Source organism: Manacus vitellinus, unplaced genomic scaffold, assembly GCF_001715985.3.
Source record: "Manacus vitellinus isolate BGI_N305 unplaced genomic scaffold, ASM171598v3 scaffold_5_pilon, whole genome shotgun sequence".
Taxonomy (NCBI): Eukaryota; Metazoa; Chordata; class Aves; order Passeriformes; family Pipridae; genus Manacus; species Manacus vitellinus.
The window spans coordinates 2,054,617-2,069,120 of record NW_021940682.1 but is presented as its reverse complement, the minus strand read 5'-3'; the positions used below and the strand labels follow the sequence as shown (position 1 = coordinate 2,069,120).

General features: G+C 38.4%; 1 protein-coding gene across 1 annotated transcript in view; it reads left to right on the top strand.

The window, feature by feature from the left end:
* PLCZ1 (phospholipase C zeta 1) overlaps positions 1 to 14,286 on the top strand; it is a 47,046-nt gene extending 32,760 nt beyond the window's left edge. The window contains exons 10-13 of the mRNA XM_018080212.3: positions 5,589 to 5,761; positions 8,738 to 8,870; positions 10,576 to 10,725; positions 14,113 to 14,286. Coding sequence (XP_017935701.1) covers positions 5,589 to 5,761; positions 8,738 to 8,870; positions 10,576 to 10,725; positions 14,113 to 14,195 — 539 coding nt within the window. The 3' untranslated portion in view covers positions 14,196 to 14,286. The remainder of the gene's footprint in view (positions 1 to 5,588; positions 5,762 to 8,737; positions 8,871 to 10,575; positions 10,726 to 14,112) is intronic.
* Positions 14,287 to 14,504: the final 218 nt, after the last annotated feature.

Below are 14,504 nucleotides of genomic sequence, written 5' to 3'. Positions count from 1 at the left end.
ACAATGTCAGCAATTATGAACTGTAGGGCTGAATTCTTAACATTTCAAATGGCAGTGCCTTTAGAGCAAAAGTACTGAATTGAATTGGTTCAATGACAATAAAAAAAAAGACTGACTGCCCATTCTAAGCGTGTTATGTCAGGCAGTTCTGCATTTACTCAGTTCTCAGAAGAGTAGTTACTCTTACCGTGGCAGAAGCCCTTATATTGTAAGTCATTCAGAAATTAAGTGTCTGTAAAATAAGAGCAACCATTTCAAAATACATCAGTGACAAATAAAGCCGGAAATTATAATTAAGCTTAATAATATTAGGAGTCTGAATACCTAAAGCCCAATTTTATTCTGTAAGGAGAAGGAAAAAATACATACAGTCTGACGATTTTTTTTGATCAGAAAAAGAGATGAGAATTTGTGTGTCAAAATTTACACTGTCCATTTAAGCCTGCTCTGTGTTGCAAGGGAACTGATCACTATGTTTGTTTTTATTTTCTGGTAGACCAAAGTCCTTGTTCATAAAGTTTGGGTGGGATCTCACCTATCCACAGGCTTGGCAAGAGGGCTAGAGCTGCATGAAGATTTAGAAAAACTAAAAAGCTCAAGGCAAAAGGGATGCTGAGGACACTTAAAAGACTGACTTTGGACAGGATGTCCTCAAGCCTGAATTAAGTCCCCAGAGATGGCAGTGGGGATCAGAGTGACAAGACCAAAACAGCAAGCAATGCTCAGAGCCATCTGCTTATGCTGCAAGTCTTCCTACTTTCTCAGATAGATACAGTTAAAAATCATGCTTAAAAAAGACCATTTTCTCTGGTTTCATACTCTGACCACTTGGTGATGGAGCACATTATCTTCCTTACACCTGCTGTTAGTGAGAAAGGTTTATAGGGTACTACATATGCATGGCATTTCTCCTATGCAGACTCATCAGACTGCATATTAGATTTAGTATATTGAAAATAGTATTCAAAGAGAAATATTATTTGTATTTAAGCACATTGTGATAGTTAATGCTTGCACAAGGCTTAGAAATGGGTGTTGTATTTATCATTCAGATGATGATGGTATTAGTTTGATAGAATTTGTTTACTACTGATGAGATCCCATTGCTGTGTAGTCCGCTTCCTTTAAATTAGTGCTTGCCTCCTGGTATATGGAGCAGGTGACAATATGTCATCATGTTACAGTTTATTCTTCCTTCAGGTGTCTTCAGTTGCTTTTAATGTAATCTGATGACTGAATATCCTCCCTTTGCATCCAGATTTTGAGTGAACTCATACTCAGTTTTAAAAGCCACTTTCATCCCTCTAAAAAAAGGTCATGTGGAATACCCAGCCATGTGAGAACTTAGAATCAAAGAATGGTTTGGGTCAAAGATCATCCAGTTCCAAGCTCCCTACAGGGACAGGAACCCCTTCCACTAAACCAGGTTACTCAGGGCCCCATCCAACCTGGCCTTGAATATTTCCAGGGATGGGGCCTCTACAACTTCTCTGGGCAGCCTGGGCAGCCAAATATACCCTTTGTATTCTGGGCAGCCTGTTCCAGTGCCTCACTACCCTCAGAATAAAGAATTTTTTTCTAGTATCTAATCTAAACCTGCTCTCTTTCAGTTTGAAGCCATTCCCACTTGTCCTGTCACTACATGCCCTTGCAAATTGTCTCTCTCCATCTTTCCTGGACTTCTGAAATATTTCTCTAAATTTGGGCAGTGATGGATTGGGTGCAGCTGTGAGCTGCATGTGAGAAGAAAGGATAGACTGTCAATGCCCAGCTGGGAGTGCTAACGTGGGATGAAAACAATGTCTTCAAATCCAATCACATAGATCATCTCATAGCCAATGGCAACATACCAGATCATTAGGATATGGTCCTGTTTTCACCAGCATTTCCCAGTCTGTGTGGAATTCAGCTCAAATTTTAAATATTTAAGGCACAGAATTGCATTGCATTCATTGTGAGTGGCCCGTTTTAAGAACAGAGACAATTGGAAAGAGCTGAGGGGATGGCAACAGGGCTGACAAAAGGGTTGGAAGTGTGATCTATTATATCTCTTTAGACTTAAATGAGTGAGGTAAATCATGGAGATAGGAACATTGGCAATGAACAGTTTTTACATATGATATTGTTTGAAATCACATAAAATTTTGAGATGCATTTTAAATGGCATAAAAGGCAATTAAGTAGCTCATTTTAAGAAAAATTGATGACAAATGTGTCCTTAGCCATTTTAAAATCTTCCCTTTTAAATGGAGAAAATACACTAAACCTTATGTAAGTAATATAGCTGATAGAGCCAGGAAGCAAAGAATAAAAAATAAAAAATGGCAATTTTAAAGTCCCAGCAGGACTATTAATTGAGAGGCATGATCACAGACAAAAGATGTGCAGTTTTCCTCAACTGCCTTCAAATCATAGTTACAGGGCTCATTTTGGTTTTAAAAAGCTTTTGCTTTTAGTCTATAAATCATCTTGAATGGTAGTGCTTATGGAAGGCGCTGTATCTGAATATTTAGAAGGTTGTTAGTTCTGCTATTAGTTGTAGGACTGACTTTAGTTAACTCCTTGTGATACAGAGGGTTTTGGTCAAATATACCCTTTGTATTCCTCTGTGCAGCATGGATTGTTTCATCTTTTGGAGCTAGGCAATTTCCTAACTTCCATGTGCTATAGGAAGTTATTTACATTTGGGGCCTACTGGGACAGCCGTGGAAGATGACTTGAGTATTAAATACTCTGATCTGAAGGAGATTTGGCCATGTGGTTCCAGGAAGATAGATCCATTTCAGGTGCAGGAATCACACTGAGGAATTCCTTTGCTCAGGTTGTCCTCCAAGACCATGTTTTGCTTTGCTGTTTTGATTTTGATGTCAGCATTAAAAGGCTTTCAGAGCTCAATAAAAGGATTGAGGCGAAAGTTAAATGTACACAGTGCTAAACTTCAGGTGTCTGTACTTCCCCATGAAAGCCACACATTAGGATGATGTACTGCTCAAATGGTTTCATTGTAAGAACATTTAGGCTTCTTTCCAAAAGAAATTGTCAGTTTAAAGCTCTCTTCATACATGCTTTAAATTTCTACTCTTTCATAAAACAACAGTAAAAGGTTGTTATTGACAGTTCTGCTCTTGATTTCAGCAAAACTGAAATGAAATACCAGGTAGAAATTCTGTCTTCCTTGCAGAAAGATGTTGCTAAGCCCACACTGCTGGGCATAGGCTTTAGTTTATGATCCTTCCCATTTCTCAAGAAGTGTAAGGATTATAACCGCATCTGATTAATAAGAAAAACTGCACATCAACAGTACACCATAAAACAGTGTCCTGGGAGGCCCCAAGCAGCTGCAAACCTTGCAAACAGTTTTAGTAGAGGTGTGCATCTCAGAGCTTAGGATGCAAAATTTCACATTGCCTTAATCTCCCTAAAACTTGCAATGCCAAGAAACCAGTAGGTAAGTTAAAACTACTGTTCTGTGTGTCCTTAACTTATTCTGAGGTAAAATTAAATTAAGTGAAAATGTAGTGTTGATGTTTGAAGATATGAACCCATAATAACATTGCCCTTAACATGTGTTGCAAAAGTAATTTTCCTAATGTGATGACATGTAAAGTATTCTCCTTTGCTTGTTTCTGTTGTTACATCAGATTTTCCTACTTAGTAGCCTACAAAACTTAGCAAATTTAGCAATAGTCTCATTATGTAATTTATTTCATCGTGTGGAAGCTGCTATTTGAAGCTACAACTGTTCAATTTGCCTAATTTCAGCTACACTTTTTAAACCACATTTTCTGAGTATGGCCTAGGAATCATCTATGAACTGGGTTATCTGTAGATCACACCAGGGCCCAGACTTCCAGGGCCCTTGGGGTTGCAGCTCTGTAGCATCATTGCACAGCTTGAATCAATGCATTAAGATATGACAAGCATCATATAGCACCACATTTGGAGCTGTTTCTGGATGATGTGTTGACTCATAAAAAACCGAATTGTGAACCACTGCCAAAACCACACCAGGAGAATACTCACCCTGTTTTAAAAAAGGCAATGGTGTGTAATGGGCAATATGAACACTTTGATTTCTATTGTCAAAGGTAAAATAAGTTCCTTTGCATATTGACACAAAATTTATCTCTGCATCTACATTGGCATTTAGTTCAAAGCAGGAGTGCATGTTGTGTTTTGTCTTTGCTGTTTTGGGGGTTTTTTGTTTGTTTGGGATTTTTTAGGCAAGATTTCGAGTTGTTCCTACTCGTTCCATGTTGGTTCATGATGCAGAGCAATCTCAGGTAGCACAAATAGGATTCCTTTCAGATGAATTAGATGATGCACGGGGGGAACACCTGGTGTATTCCAGCCATTGGTTGGTTTTGAGGCCATGGAACCAGGCTAGAGCTCTTCTGAAGTAACCCCACCAAAAACATGTGTAGTGCAAACACCAGGCCCATAGAACCAGCTGCTTCATTCCTATTTTGTCATTTACTAGAGAACATGTTAAAAGGATCATCAAAGCAGTGAAGAAACAAATAATTTTTGCGGTGAAAACATTTTGCGCGTTTCTCACATCAGATGAGGATTTTTGAATTGAGCCAAATCTTCATTCAGTACATTTATATTATTTCATTGGAACATCTAATAACATCTTCTTCCTGAATTACGAGGACTCACTTAAACTGCTAAAGTCTTCCTTTTTTTTTTTTCTTACCAAGCCATCAAGTAAATGACTTTTTATCCTTTTCTATTTAACACATGTCATGTTATCACTTCGCTGATTTGACTTCTGCATTTTCTATTTTGAATGTGACAGGAAGCTCTAATGTACTGGAATAGGGGAAATTTCATTAAACAGGTCTAGTTCAATGTTGGCTTTATCTCATGAATTACAATATCCTGTTGACGAGACGTGAGTATTGTATTATTGCTGCTGCAACAAACCAGGAATGTTTTGAACTGCCACGGAAAGGAAAAGCTGTCAGGTGTATTCTGAAAATAATCACCAATACTGGAGGATTAAGTTCGAAGAAAGAGTGCTCACATAAATTTAAGAACACTTTTAAAATTGCTTCTATAAACTTATATGGATTTGCACTGAATATTCTCTAAGATAAAGCTTCTTGATCTTCTGGGTGACATGTTTTTGTGACGAATTCTGAACCATAACTAAGGTTAGATACAATCCCAGAGTTTTGCCTTCTGCACCAGAACTTTGTTAGCAAGTTTGGGCTGCAGGGTCTCGCTGCTGTAGAGAAACTAGTATGTGAATTTAGTTCTCACAGAGAAAAAAGATGTCTCCTTTCATATTCTCCAAGGTCTAATTTAGAAAGAAAATGGAAAACACGTGACATACTGCAATATAAAAAAGATCTATAGGGAAATTCTTAAAGTGGTGCAGTTCTAAATAGTGCACCGCTTTTGTGTACGAACAATTAATTACTGAATGCTGCTAAATTTAAGAGAAATAACAGGAACTTACAGATGAATTGAAAGATATACCTATTTTAACTCCACTTGCACTTTTTTTTTTTTTTACTATTTGTTTTATAAAATGGTCTCGAATCTAATTCACTAAAATCAATATTTATCCAATTTTACAGTGGCCTTAAACTTCCAGACACCGGGAACACAGATGGAATTGCAAGATGGAAAATTCCTAGACAACGGTGGTTGTGGCTACGTGCTGAAACCCGAGTTCTTGAGAGACCGCAACACAACGTTTACACCAAAAAATGTGGGAGCATACAGTAAACCAATGTCTCTGTCAATAAGGGTAAGATTATTTAGAAATGGGAAAACCAATGTTTTGTAGTTCAGATGTATTTGTTATCTATTATCAGTTTCTCGTCTTATCCCCCTTTCTGGTCGTCGAGAAGTTTAATATTGTTTTTTAACAAGACAGTAAAACTCTCATACAGTATCTATTCCTGCTTGGGTGCTTTCCCATTTGTACTTCACTCTTGTTTGCTAAAATATGTAGGTGTTCAGAGCTTGTAAGAGTTTGTAAAAATACATGATTTTTCTCGTGGTGTTGTGTACAGAAATATAAACAGTGTAGCTGACAAAGAGACTGGTCAGTTGTGGTTGTGGAGACTGAACTCTGAAAACTCAGAAATCAAATGTGCCTTTTTGGTGTTTTTTTTTTCTTTAAATATTAATAATACCACATGTACTGTTATAATGTTAACTCACAAATAGTAATATTTAAAGATACGATAGGAAGCTTTATGCTTCTTTTAAGTTTCATTATCTTCCTGTGCATACATGAAAGACTATTTATCATCCTAGAATAACATAAATAAGTGTGAAGAGGGATGAATTAATAAGCCTTTGAATTATTTCCACTTCTCCCAAATTAAAATATTCTAAAAATATTAGAAATACATGTCATTTACAAATAATGGGTTAGAAAAACCCTTTTTTTGAGGTCAAGTAGATGCCTTATAATTGTTCACTAGTTAGAAAACTACCTTTTCCCAATGAAAAATTGATATTTCTGATTACACAGTACAATACTTGCATAAATGCCATTTAATTAGCATAAAATTAGTGTATAATTGCTATTTTGTTTCTTTCAGAAAAATAGAGTGGAGATAAAACATTAGTTAATACCAATTATGAAGTACTTACATAATGCATGCACCTAATCAAGACCATTTTAGTGTCCTGACAGTGAGCATACCAATTGTGAATAGACATTGCTGAATGATTTCAAGCAGCCAGGCAAATACCTCAATTATTTTAGCCCTTATTTGTATAAAGCAGGAATTAATTAAGATGAGCAGAACTCCCCAGCTGTAATGCAGGAGACAGACAAATTCATTGACAATGGGATGTAAATGCCTGAGTGTGGAAGAAGCTGGAAAAGAGAAAGGCAGCTTTTTAGGCTGAGGGCACAGACTGAGATTACAGGCTGGGTGGTGCAGGCTACAGAGGAGCAATGGGACTGTAGGGCATAGGGAGCTCCATTCACAGAGTCAGCAGCAAAACCCAGGAAATGGTGGTTGAAGACAAAAAGAATCAGGAGCAGGAGTTAAAGGAGAAGCAGTTTCTGCTGAGAAAGAGTTACTACCTTGATGAGTAGAGAAATTATTTAACAGAAGGCAAAGATATAAAACATCTGGGGGCCAAATGTCTAAGAATGACTGGGAATAAATCAATCAATGAAGAACAGAATTGAACAGAAAAATCACACAGGGCCTGATTTTACTGAATTCAATATCCCTCTTAAGCTGATGTACCACAATTCCCATCAGCAAGAAGCATATAGCCTTTGAAGGACAAATACAGATATTCAAGGTGCTTCATAAGGAAACTTCTGAGCCCAACCTTTTTACTACTCTCTGTATGTCTGCTTCACTTTGGGTCTCAAAAATTAACTGGATTTATGGATTTAGGTCATTGTGTGCTGAAAAAGAGCTCACTCTTTTCCCACCCCATAGGGGACTTAGACTGGGTCTAGCAATGGGGTAGGAGTGTGACACATGCCTTGGTCAGTGGGGCTGCATTTTCATCATGACACTCAGGACATGGCAAGGAACCTCCCCGGGATCTAAGTGGGCACCCCATGAGTGATTGCAAAGCTTTCTAGTGAAGGTAGTAGATAATTTTTAGGAAAAAAAACGGACAGCATCGGTGTGTGCTAAGCCACAACTCTTCAATATGTCAGGCTGGAAGTTTTCTTGGAGCAAGGTGTTACAGAAAATACCTAAGCAAAAGGTGGAATTTGTGGGGTTTGATTTTCTGGTGGTTGACAGGGGAATAAGAATCTCTATCACGAGTTTTGATGCTTAGTCCTGACACCAGGATCAGGAGTCATATCTTTCACCAAGGCTTGCAGGGTTGTATCTCTCTATTGATACATTCCATACACCAATTTCTAAAAAGCAGATTATGCACAGATGGTTATTCTCTCCTAGGTGTCCTGAAATACAGGCAGAAAGCACACAAAGTTGTGACTTTCATGAATCCTTTCTTAGACTGGGAGCCAGATTACAGGGTAGTCTGAGGCAAAATTTCTAGGTAGCTAACTAAATTAAGGAGAAAAACATCAGGGAGCTTACTAAATGCAGAGGTTTTATGTATTACTATGCAAGAGAAGAAACATAGGTGAGGCAGTCTGCTACATACCCTGTAACACAATGCTGATGTCACCATGGCTGTTAATGCTGGTCCACTAGACACAAACTGGAATTCAAGAGCTTGGTATCAGAAAATGCAAGAAATCATGAAACTGATTCCTCCAACATTATTATTTTGCATGTTAACAAAGTATAATATTTATGTCTAGCTATTGAATCAAAATTTAAACCTGTAAATTATTATTTAAAGCATGATATCAGATTTTTTTTTTAACAATGAGGGTAACAAAACACTGGAACAGGTTGCCCAAAGAAGTGGTAGATGCCTTGTCCTTGTCAACATTTAAGGTCAGCTTGGATGGGGCCCTGAGCAACCTGATCTAGTTGAAAATGTCCCTGTTCGTTGCAGGGGGGTTGGACTAAATGACCTTTAAAGGTCTCTTCCAAGCCAAACCATTATGATTCTATGAAATTATAAAAAAATTAAATGGGAAGGACCATGTTCTTAATTTTCTTGTGTTTAATATACATTTTAGAAGAGTTTATGGCTGGTATATGCTATTTACAGTAGTTTCTTATGAAACAGCTATTTCTATGGCTACTATATGGCTACTACGTATAATTGATTCTTAGAGTTATTTCAATCCAGTACAACTTTAATTTTCCAGCTCATCAGTGGGCATCAGTTACCACCCAGCAGCCTGTCGAAGACTAACAAAGCTGACCCTTTAGTGCAGATAGAAATCTATGGTGTGCCAGAAGATCAAGCAAAAAAGAAATCTAGTGTTGTAAAAAGCAATGGTGAGCATCAGTCTGATTCTCTTGACTGTGAACAAAGCTCAATGGTATTTTATAAGGAATTATCAGTTTTGCATCCCAGGGCATTGGTATTAACTTACAGAAACTCCAATTATTTCTCTCTAGACTAGAATCTTTTGGCACAAAATTTGTAGCAGAAATTTGTGCTATGTGCCATTTTTGTAGATTAGTAGGTTCAGGAAGCACAAATTCCTAGTTAGGAGCACTCTCCTAAAGGAAGATGGAATTGTTTTTACACCCTTCTGTCACCCTGGACAGCCCCACAGAGCTGCTTGCCCACTCTCCCCCAGTTGGATGGGAGAAAACTCTTGGGTTGAGATAAAGACAGTTTAAGAGGTAAAGCAAAAGCTGCACACATAGGCAGAGAAAAATGAAGAATTCATCCCCCATTTCCCAAGAGCAGGCAGACATAGAGCCATTTCCAGGAAAAAAAGGCTTCGTTATACATTGTGGTTACTCGGGAAGGCAGACACTGAACTTTGAACATCCTCCTTTCATCCCTTCCCCCGGCTTTCTTTTGACAAGCATGATGCCATGTGGTCTGGAATATCACTTGGGTAGTTGGGGTTAGCTGTCCCCACTGTGTCTCCTCCCAACTTCTTGTGCACCCCCAGCCTGCTCACTGGGATGGGGAGGGTGCGTTGCAGCACAAAAAAGGCAGGGGTCCTTGACACTGTTCAAATCCTGCTCAGCAATAGCTCAGACATTGATGTGTCATCAACACTGTTTTGATCCAGAACACAGCACCATAAGGGTTGATATGAAGCAAATCAACCAGCCTAAATCAGTACACTAATTGGTACATTTAAAGACTTTTTTTTCTGAAGAAACTTCCATAGCTTCATCACTTAGCTCATATGAAGCTTCTAGTAGGAGTAGTCCCTTAATTGCTTGACAGGTGAAGTGTGTACTCTTTGTAGCTGCCTTCAAGCACTCCCTTATCTTTATCATATAGATCTTCTTGATGTCTCAGACGACAAGTTGCCTGTGATCTTCCTTCTCCTGTACTTCTGTCTTCTATTTTTTTCCACTGCCTTTTTTATAGATGGCTGCTGTTTTAAATCAGCCCCTGAATTTCTTTTCTCTGTATGATCATTGCTCAAGACAAAGCAACCCCCTCCTGTTTCACATCCTCTTTTTGTATTTCTAGTCTAGCAAATGTTTTACTACCTGAATTTATTTAGCTCCTACCTCATTTCCAGCACTGTGAAAGAAGAAACTTCGGCAAAAGCATGAAATTATATGTCTATATAGACATATAGTTCCTATATGTCTGTAGGAAAATTTAGGTTGAGCAGGGGCTCTTAACCTGGCTATTTTGCTCTTCTAAGAGATGACACTGACTTTGTTAGGCTTTTGTTTTACAGTATGATAATCCATGACAAATCCTTAGGAAGGGGCTGGCCTATATACTGTAAGCAAGTCACAAGCTGTCTAAGTTTGTTTCATTCTCAGAGCTTCCCACTGAGAGTTTTAACTCCATAATCTATACAAAAGATGTGATCTACGTACACCCGCAGTCAGTGGGAGTCTCATCATCTATTTAAATGGGCACAGAAATCTAGGGAAGAAGAATGAACCCTCACCAGTTCAAACTAGTGACAGCAGATAGAATAATTCAGTTATTAAGTAGAAAAAAATGAAATTGTACTTTAATCCTGTTTCTTTTCTTTTTTTTTCCCATTAGCTTTGTGCCCTAAATGGAATGAAACCTTCTCTTTTAACATCCAAGTTCCAGAACTAGCAATGATACGCTTCTGTGTGGAGGATGAGGTCTCTCTGGTTAACAATGAATTCCTCGGTCAATACACTTTACCTGTGCTGAGCCTGAATACAGGTAACAATTTTATGTGAGCCACCTATAACAGCTCAAAAAAAAATCTGTGACATTCCAGGCTTTTATCATCACAGCAGCATTGAGAAAGTGCAGCATTATGTCTGTTTTCTAAAGGAGGATTGTATAACTATATGTAAAAATGGCACTCCCTGGTTTTTGAAGTATGCAAATCCCTGTGAATGTGAATCCAGGATGTTGAAATCAAAATAATATTAATTACAGTTAATTATTCCTACTGCAATATTCCACTCTAGATAGAAACTGCTCAGATGGTATTTCAATTCACTACAAGGAGCAGGATTAGTCAGAATGGCTATGAAGGCAACAGTTTTGTGCACTTTCTACTCAGTTAGGCTCAAAACCCAACACAAACCAAATTAAAACAAAATCAACCACCAAAACACCCTCAGGTAACCTATCTGCAACTTTTCAGAGTGGAGAACAAAGAATATAAATCAGGCAAAATATTTATGGTATTTTTCTTACTAGAGTTTCTGGAAGGGTTCCTGGAACCTTTTGTAATGAATAGGCTGCACATAAAGAGCACACACAGAAGTCAGTAGGCCAAGGAGAAAGGCTTATGTAAAATGGCTGTTTACCACACTGGGTTTCTAAAGCTATTTCTGACAAAACAAACAGCTTTTATTAGTGAATAAAGATGTGGAGGGAAAACACTGGAGCTGGCAACAGGCACTGTGCCTTTTTTATTAAGCTTAACAGGATTTTAAATGGCTTTTTTCCCCCCGTGTTCTAAAGTCATAAAGCTGCTTGTGATTCTTAGTTGAGGTTGAGGAGTTACGCAAGAACAAAGACATTACTCTTGGAGCACAGTTGTTTCTCTACAACATAAATTTTTACACTGATAACCTTTTACTTTCCTTTCCTTAGTATATTTCCAGATAATGAAAAAAAAACAACAACTCGACAACTTGCAGTGCCTGAGACAAATTTAAATATCAGAAAACGATGTTTTACGTACGCCTGTAAAATAACTGATTTGGGTTTTTCTTATATACAGTTTTTCTTTCTGGCTCTAATGTGCCTGTATGATTAATTATGACCACAAATGAGGGATTTATATTTTGGAAAAGTAAGAGCTTGCAGATTCTGTAGGAAGTATTTTGAGTGGAATAATACAAAATGCCAGGAAATCAGTGTAGGTACAAAAACTACAAATGGTGCCAAACAAATTGTCCCAATCACCACTTAACACAATGTAAAGAAAATGTAATTTGCCATCAGGATTGCCCAGAGGCATAAATAAAATGCTTCTAAGAGGTGAAGTGATAAATAATTTCAAAATTTAGTGCAATGCTTAACACTGAGACCTCTAAAACCAGGTGTGGAACAATTGTTTTGCTTTAGGTACCCAAACTCTTTAGACAGTAAAATGGGAAAATAATGTTCTTACAGAGGGAGTCACAACAGTCTGCATTTCCTAGGGAAGAACTGCCTAAAATGCTGAAGAGTGAGCTAAGATTTAAGTCTTACTCTTCAGAACTCAGCTTTAATCTGTACTACAGGACTGTCCCTCTTTCCTTAGTATTCATATCCCTGAGGTGTCCCCGAGGGCAAGTTGCTTCCAAAAGCTGAGCAGTGCTTACATCTTTTCCCTTTGACGGGCAGTGGGACAAAGTTGTGCCTTTGCCACCCTCCCCCACGTTTTCTTTTAAAAGGATTCAAATCTGTATCCTCCCTGCTTTCCTTTCCCCAGCAGCAGCCTCCCAACTCAGCAGACTACACTGGGGAGGAATGCTTGCAGCCCAGCTGAAGCAGACTTTGGTTTTTCATGCAATGATTATGTTGTTATACTCAGAGGGGCTCAAACTGAAAATAATTCTCTACCTTGGTGGTTAAAGGCAAGAGTGGGGAGTCCTGTGTTACAGTCCCAGTTCCAGTGAGTGGAGAATACTAATACAGGACAGGAATTCAGTTATTACTGCTATTATCATGGGAACCAGGAACAGTTAATTATTTAATGCAAATTGGAGCAATTTGAATTAAAAAAAGGGAAGCTTTACTTCTCTCAGGAAACTTTGTGGAATATTTTGTAGGTAGGGGCTAGAACAGCATCTTCAGAAATTAGTCTTAGTCCCTGAAGTGTATCTTTGGATAGGAAATACACTGAGTCTTCCACATACTGTGTGCATGCCCTAAAAACTGATTTCAAATGTAAATTGCCTGGAAGCAGCTTTACTATCTGCTGCCCAGAAGCTGAACCTTAGATACCAGGGGAGCTTTCATGTAGTATGACAGGACGAGAGGACATGGCCTCAGTCTGCACCAGGGGAGGTTCAGGCTGGACATCACAGAGAATTTCTTCACTGAAAGGCTGGTCAAGCATTGGAATGGGCTGCCCAGGGAGGTGGGGGAGTCACCATCCCTGGAGATGTTTAAGAACAGACTGGACATGGCACTTCGGCCTGATTGACAAGGTGGACATTGGTCAAAGGTTGGACTTGATTTTAGAGGTCTTTTCAAAATCCTTCTTTAGGTATGTCTGGATGTCTTTGGAACCTTCATTTATGTGAGTTTGGAATGTCTTGATTCTTTTATACAGAATCACAGAATCATTTAGGTTGGAAAACCGCAGCCCAGGAAATATTTATTCAAAACAGAGACTTACTTAAATAACTGCAGTTAAATATACATAGATAAAACACAGGACAGTTTTTTAATCAAAAGTAACATTGTTTATTATTATGAAATAACAGACATTTAGTCATATAAAGCAATACAAGTTGGGGTTTTGGAGACGAGATCGTTTTGTTTTTCAAGCAGGTAAGTTAATTGTTTTAAATTGATAAGTACAGCTTTTCCAAATGCTTCAACAACCAGATGACCACACAGTTTCTGAGGCATGCCTTATCCATGATAACAGGAATTACTCATATGCAAAAGAAGAACCTTAACAGATTTAAGATGTCTTGGTAGAGCTCACACTACACTTTTTTTTCTGCCTCAGCTGGACAGTGCATTGCTGCTGCAACACTGTTCTTCTCTGAGGCACTCTGATTCACAGGTTATTTAATTTGCTATCAGAACAATGATACAGCATGTAATAACTTTGAATGTTAAAATATATGCTTTCCCCATGTTTAAATATCACTGGGCTAAAAGTCTTCAGTTTGAAAAAATACCACATCGTGAAAAACACTGGAGTTTTTCGCTCTGTGACCAAAAATGCCAGAATTGAAACACTGCATATGTAGAGGAGAAAAAACAACAGAAATGGTACTTGGGTTCTGTATCATTTCAGTTTATTTTAAAGAGTTAATTGAGAGAATCATAAATTATGCCTTATTTGCATTGTATATCATAAAAGCACTCCATGGTAACATTTGTGCTTGTGGTTAGCACACTAATAAAGTGTGATTGCATTTCCAGGTTACCGTAACATTCCGCTGCTGACCAGAGAGGGCATCAAGATCGAGTCTGCGTCACTGTTTGCCCACATCTGGTACTATTAATGGTGTTTTCTGCAATAGGAACTGTTCTGGGGCATGGCACCCCGCTTCAATAAAGTGGCATTACTGGGTTTGCAACAGCCCAGTGGTCTGATTTCCAGAGTGGCACGTTCTCAATGATTTTATGAAGATAATGGGACTTCTTGTGTAAGTGGCACCTGGATCAGTAACAGCTGCTGACCTTGGCCCTGCTGCTATTATTGAACTGTCTGTTGTAGGAGAAGAATGTTCAAGAACATTTAAGGGATCTGAAGGTGCACAAGTCTATGGGACCTGACAGGGTACATCCACAGGTCCTGAGGGAACTGGCTG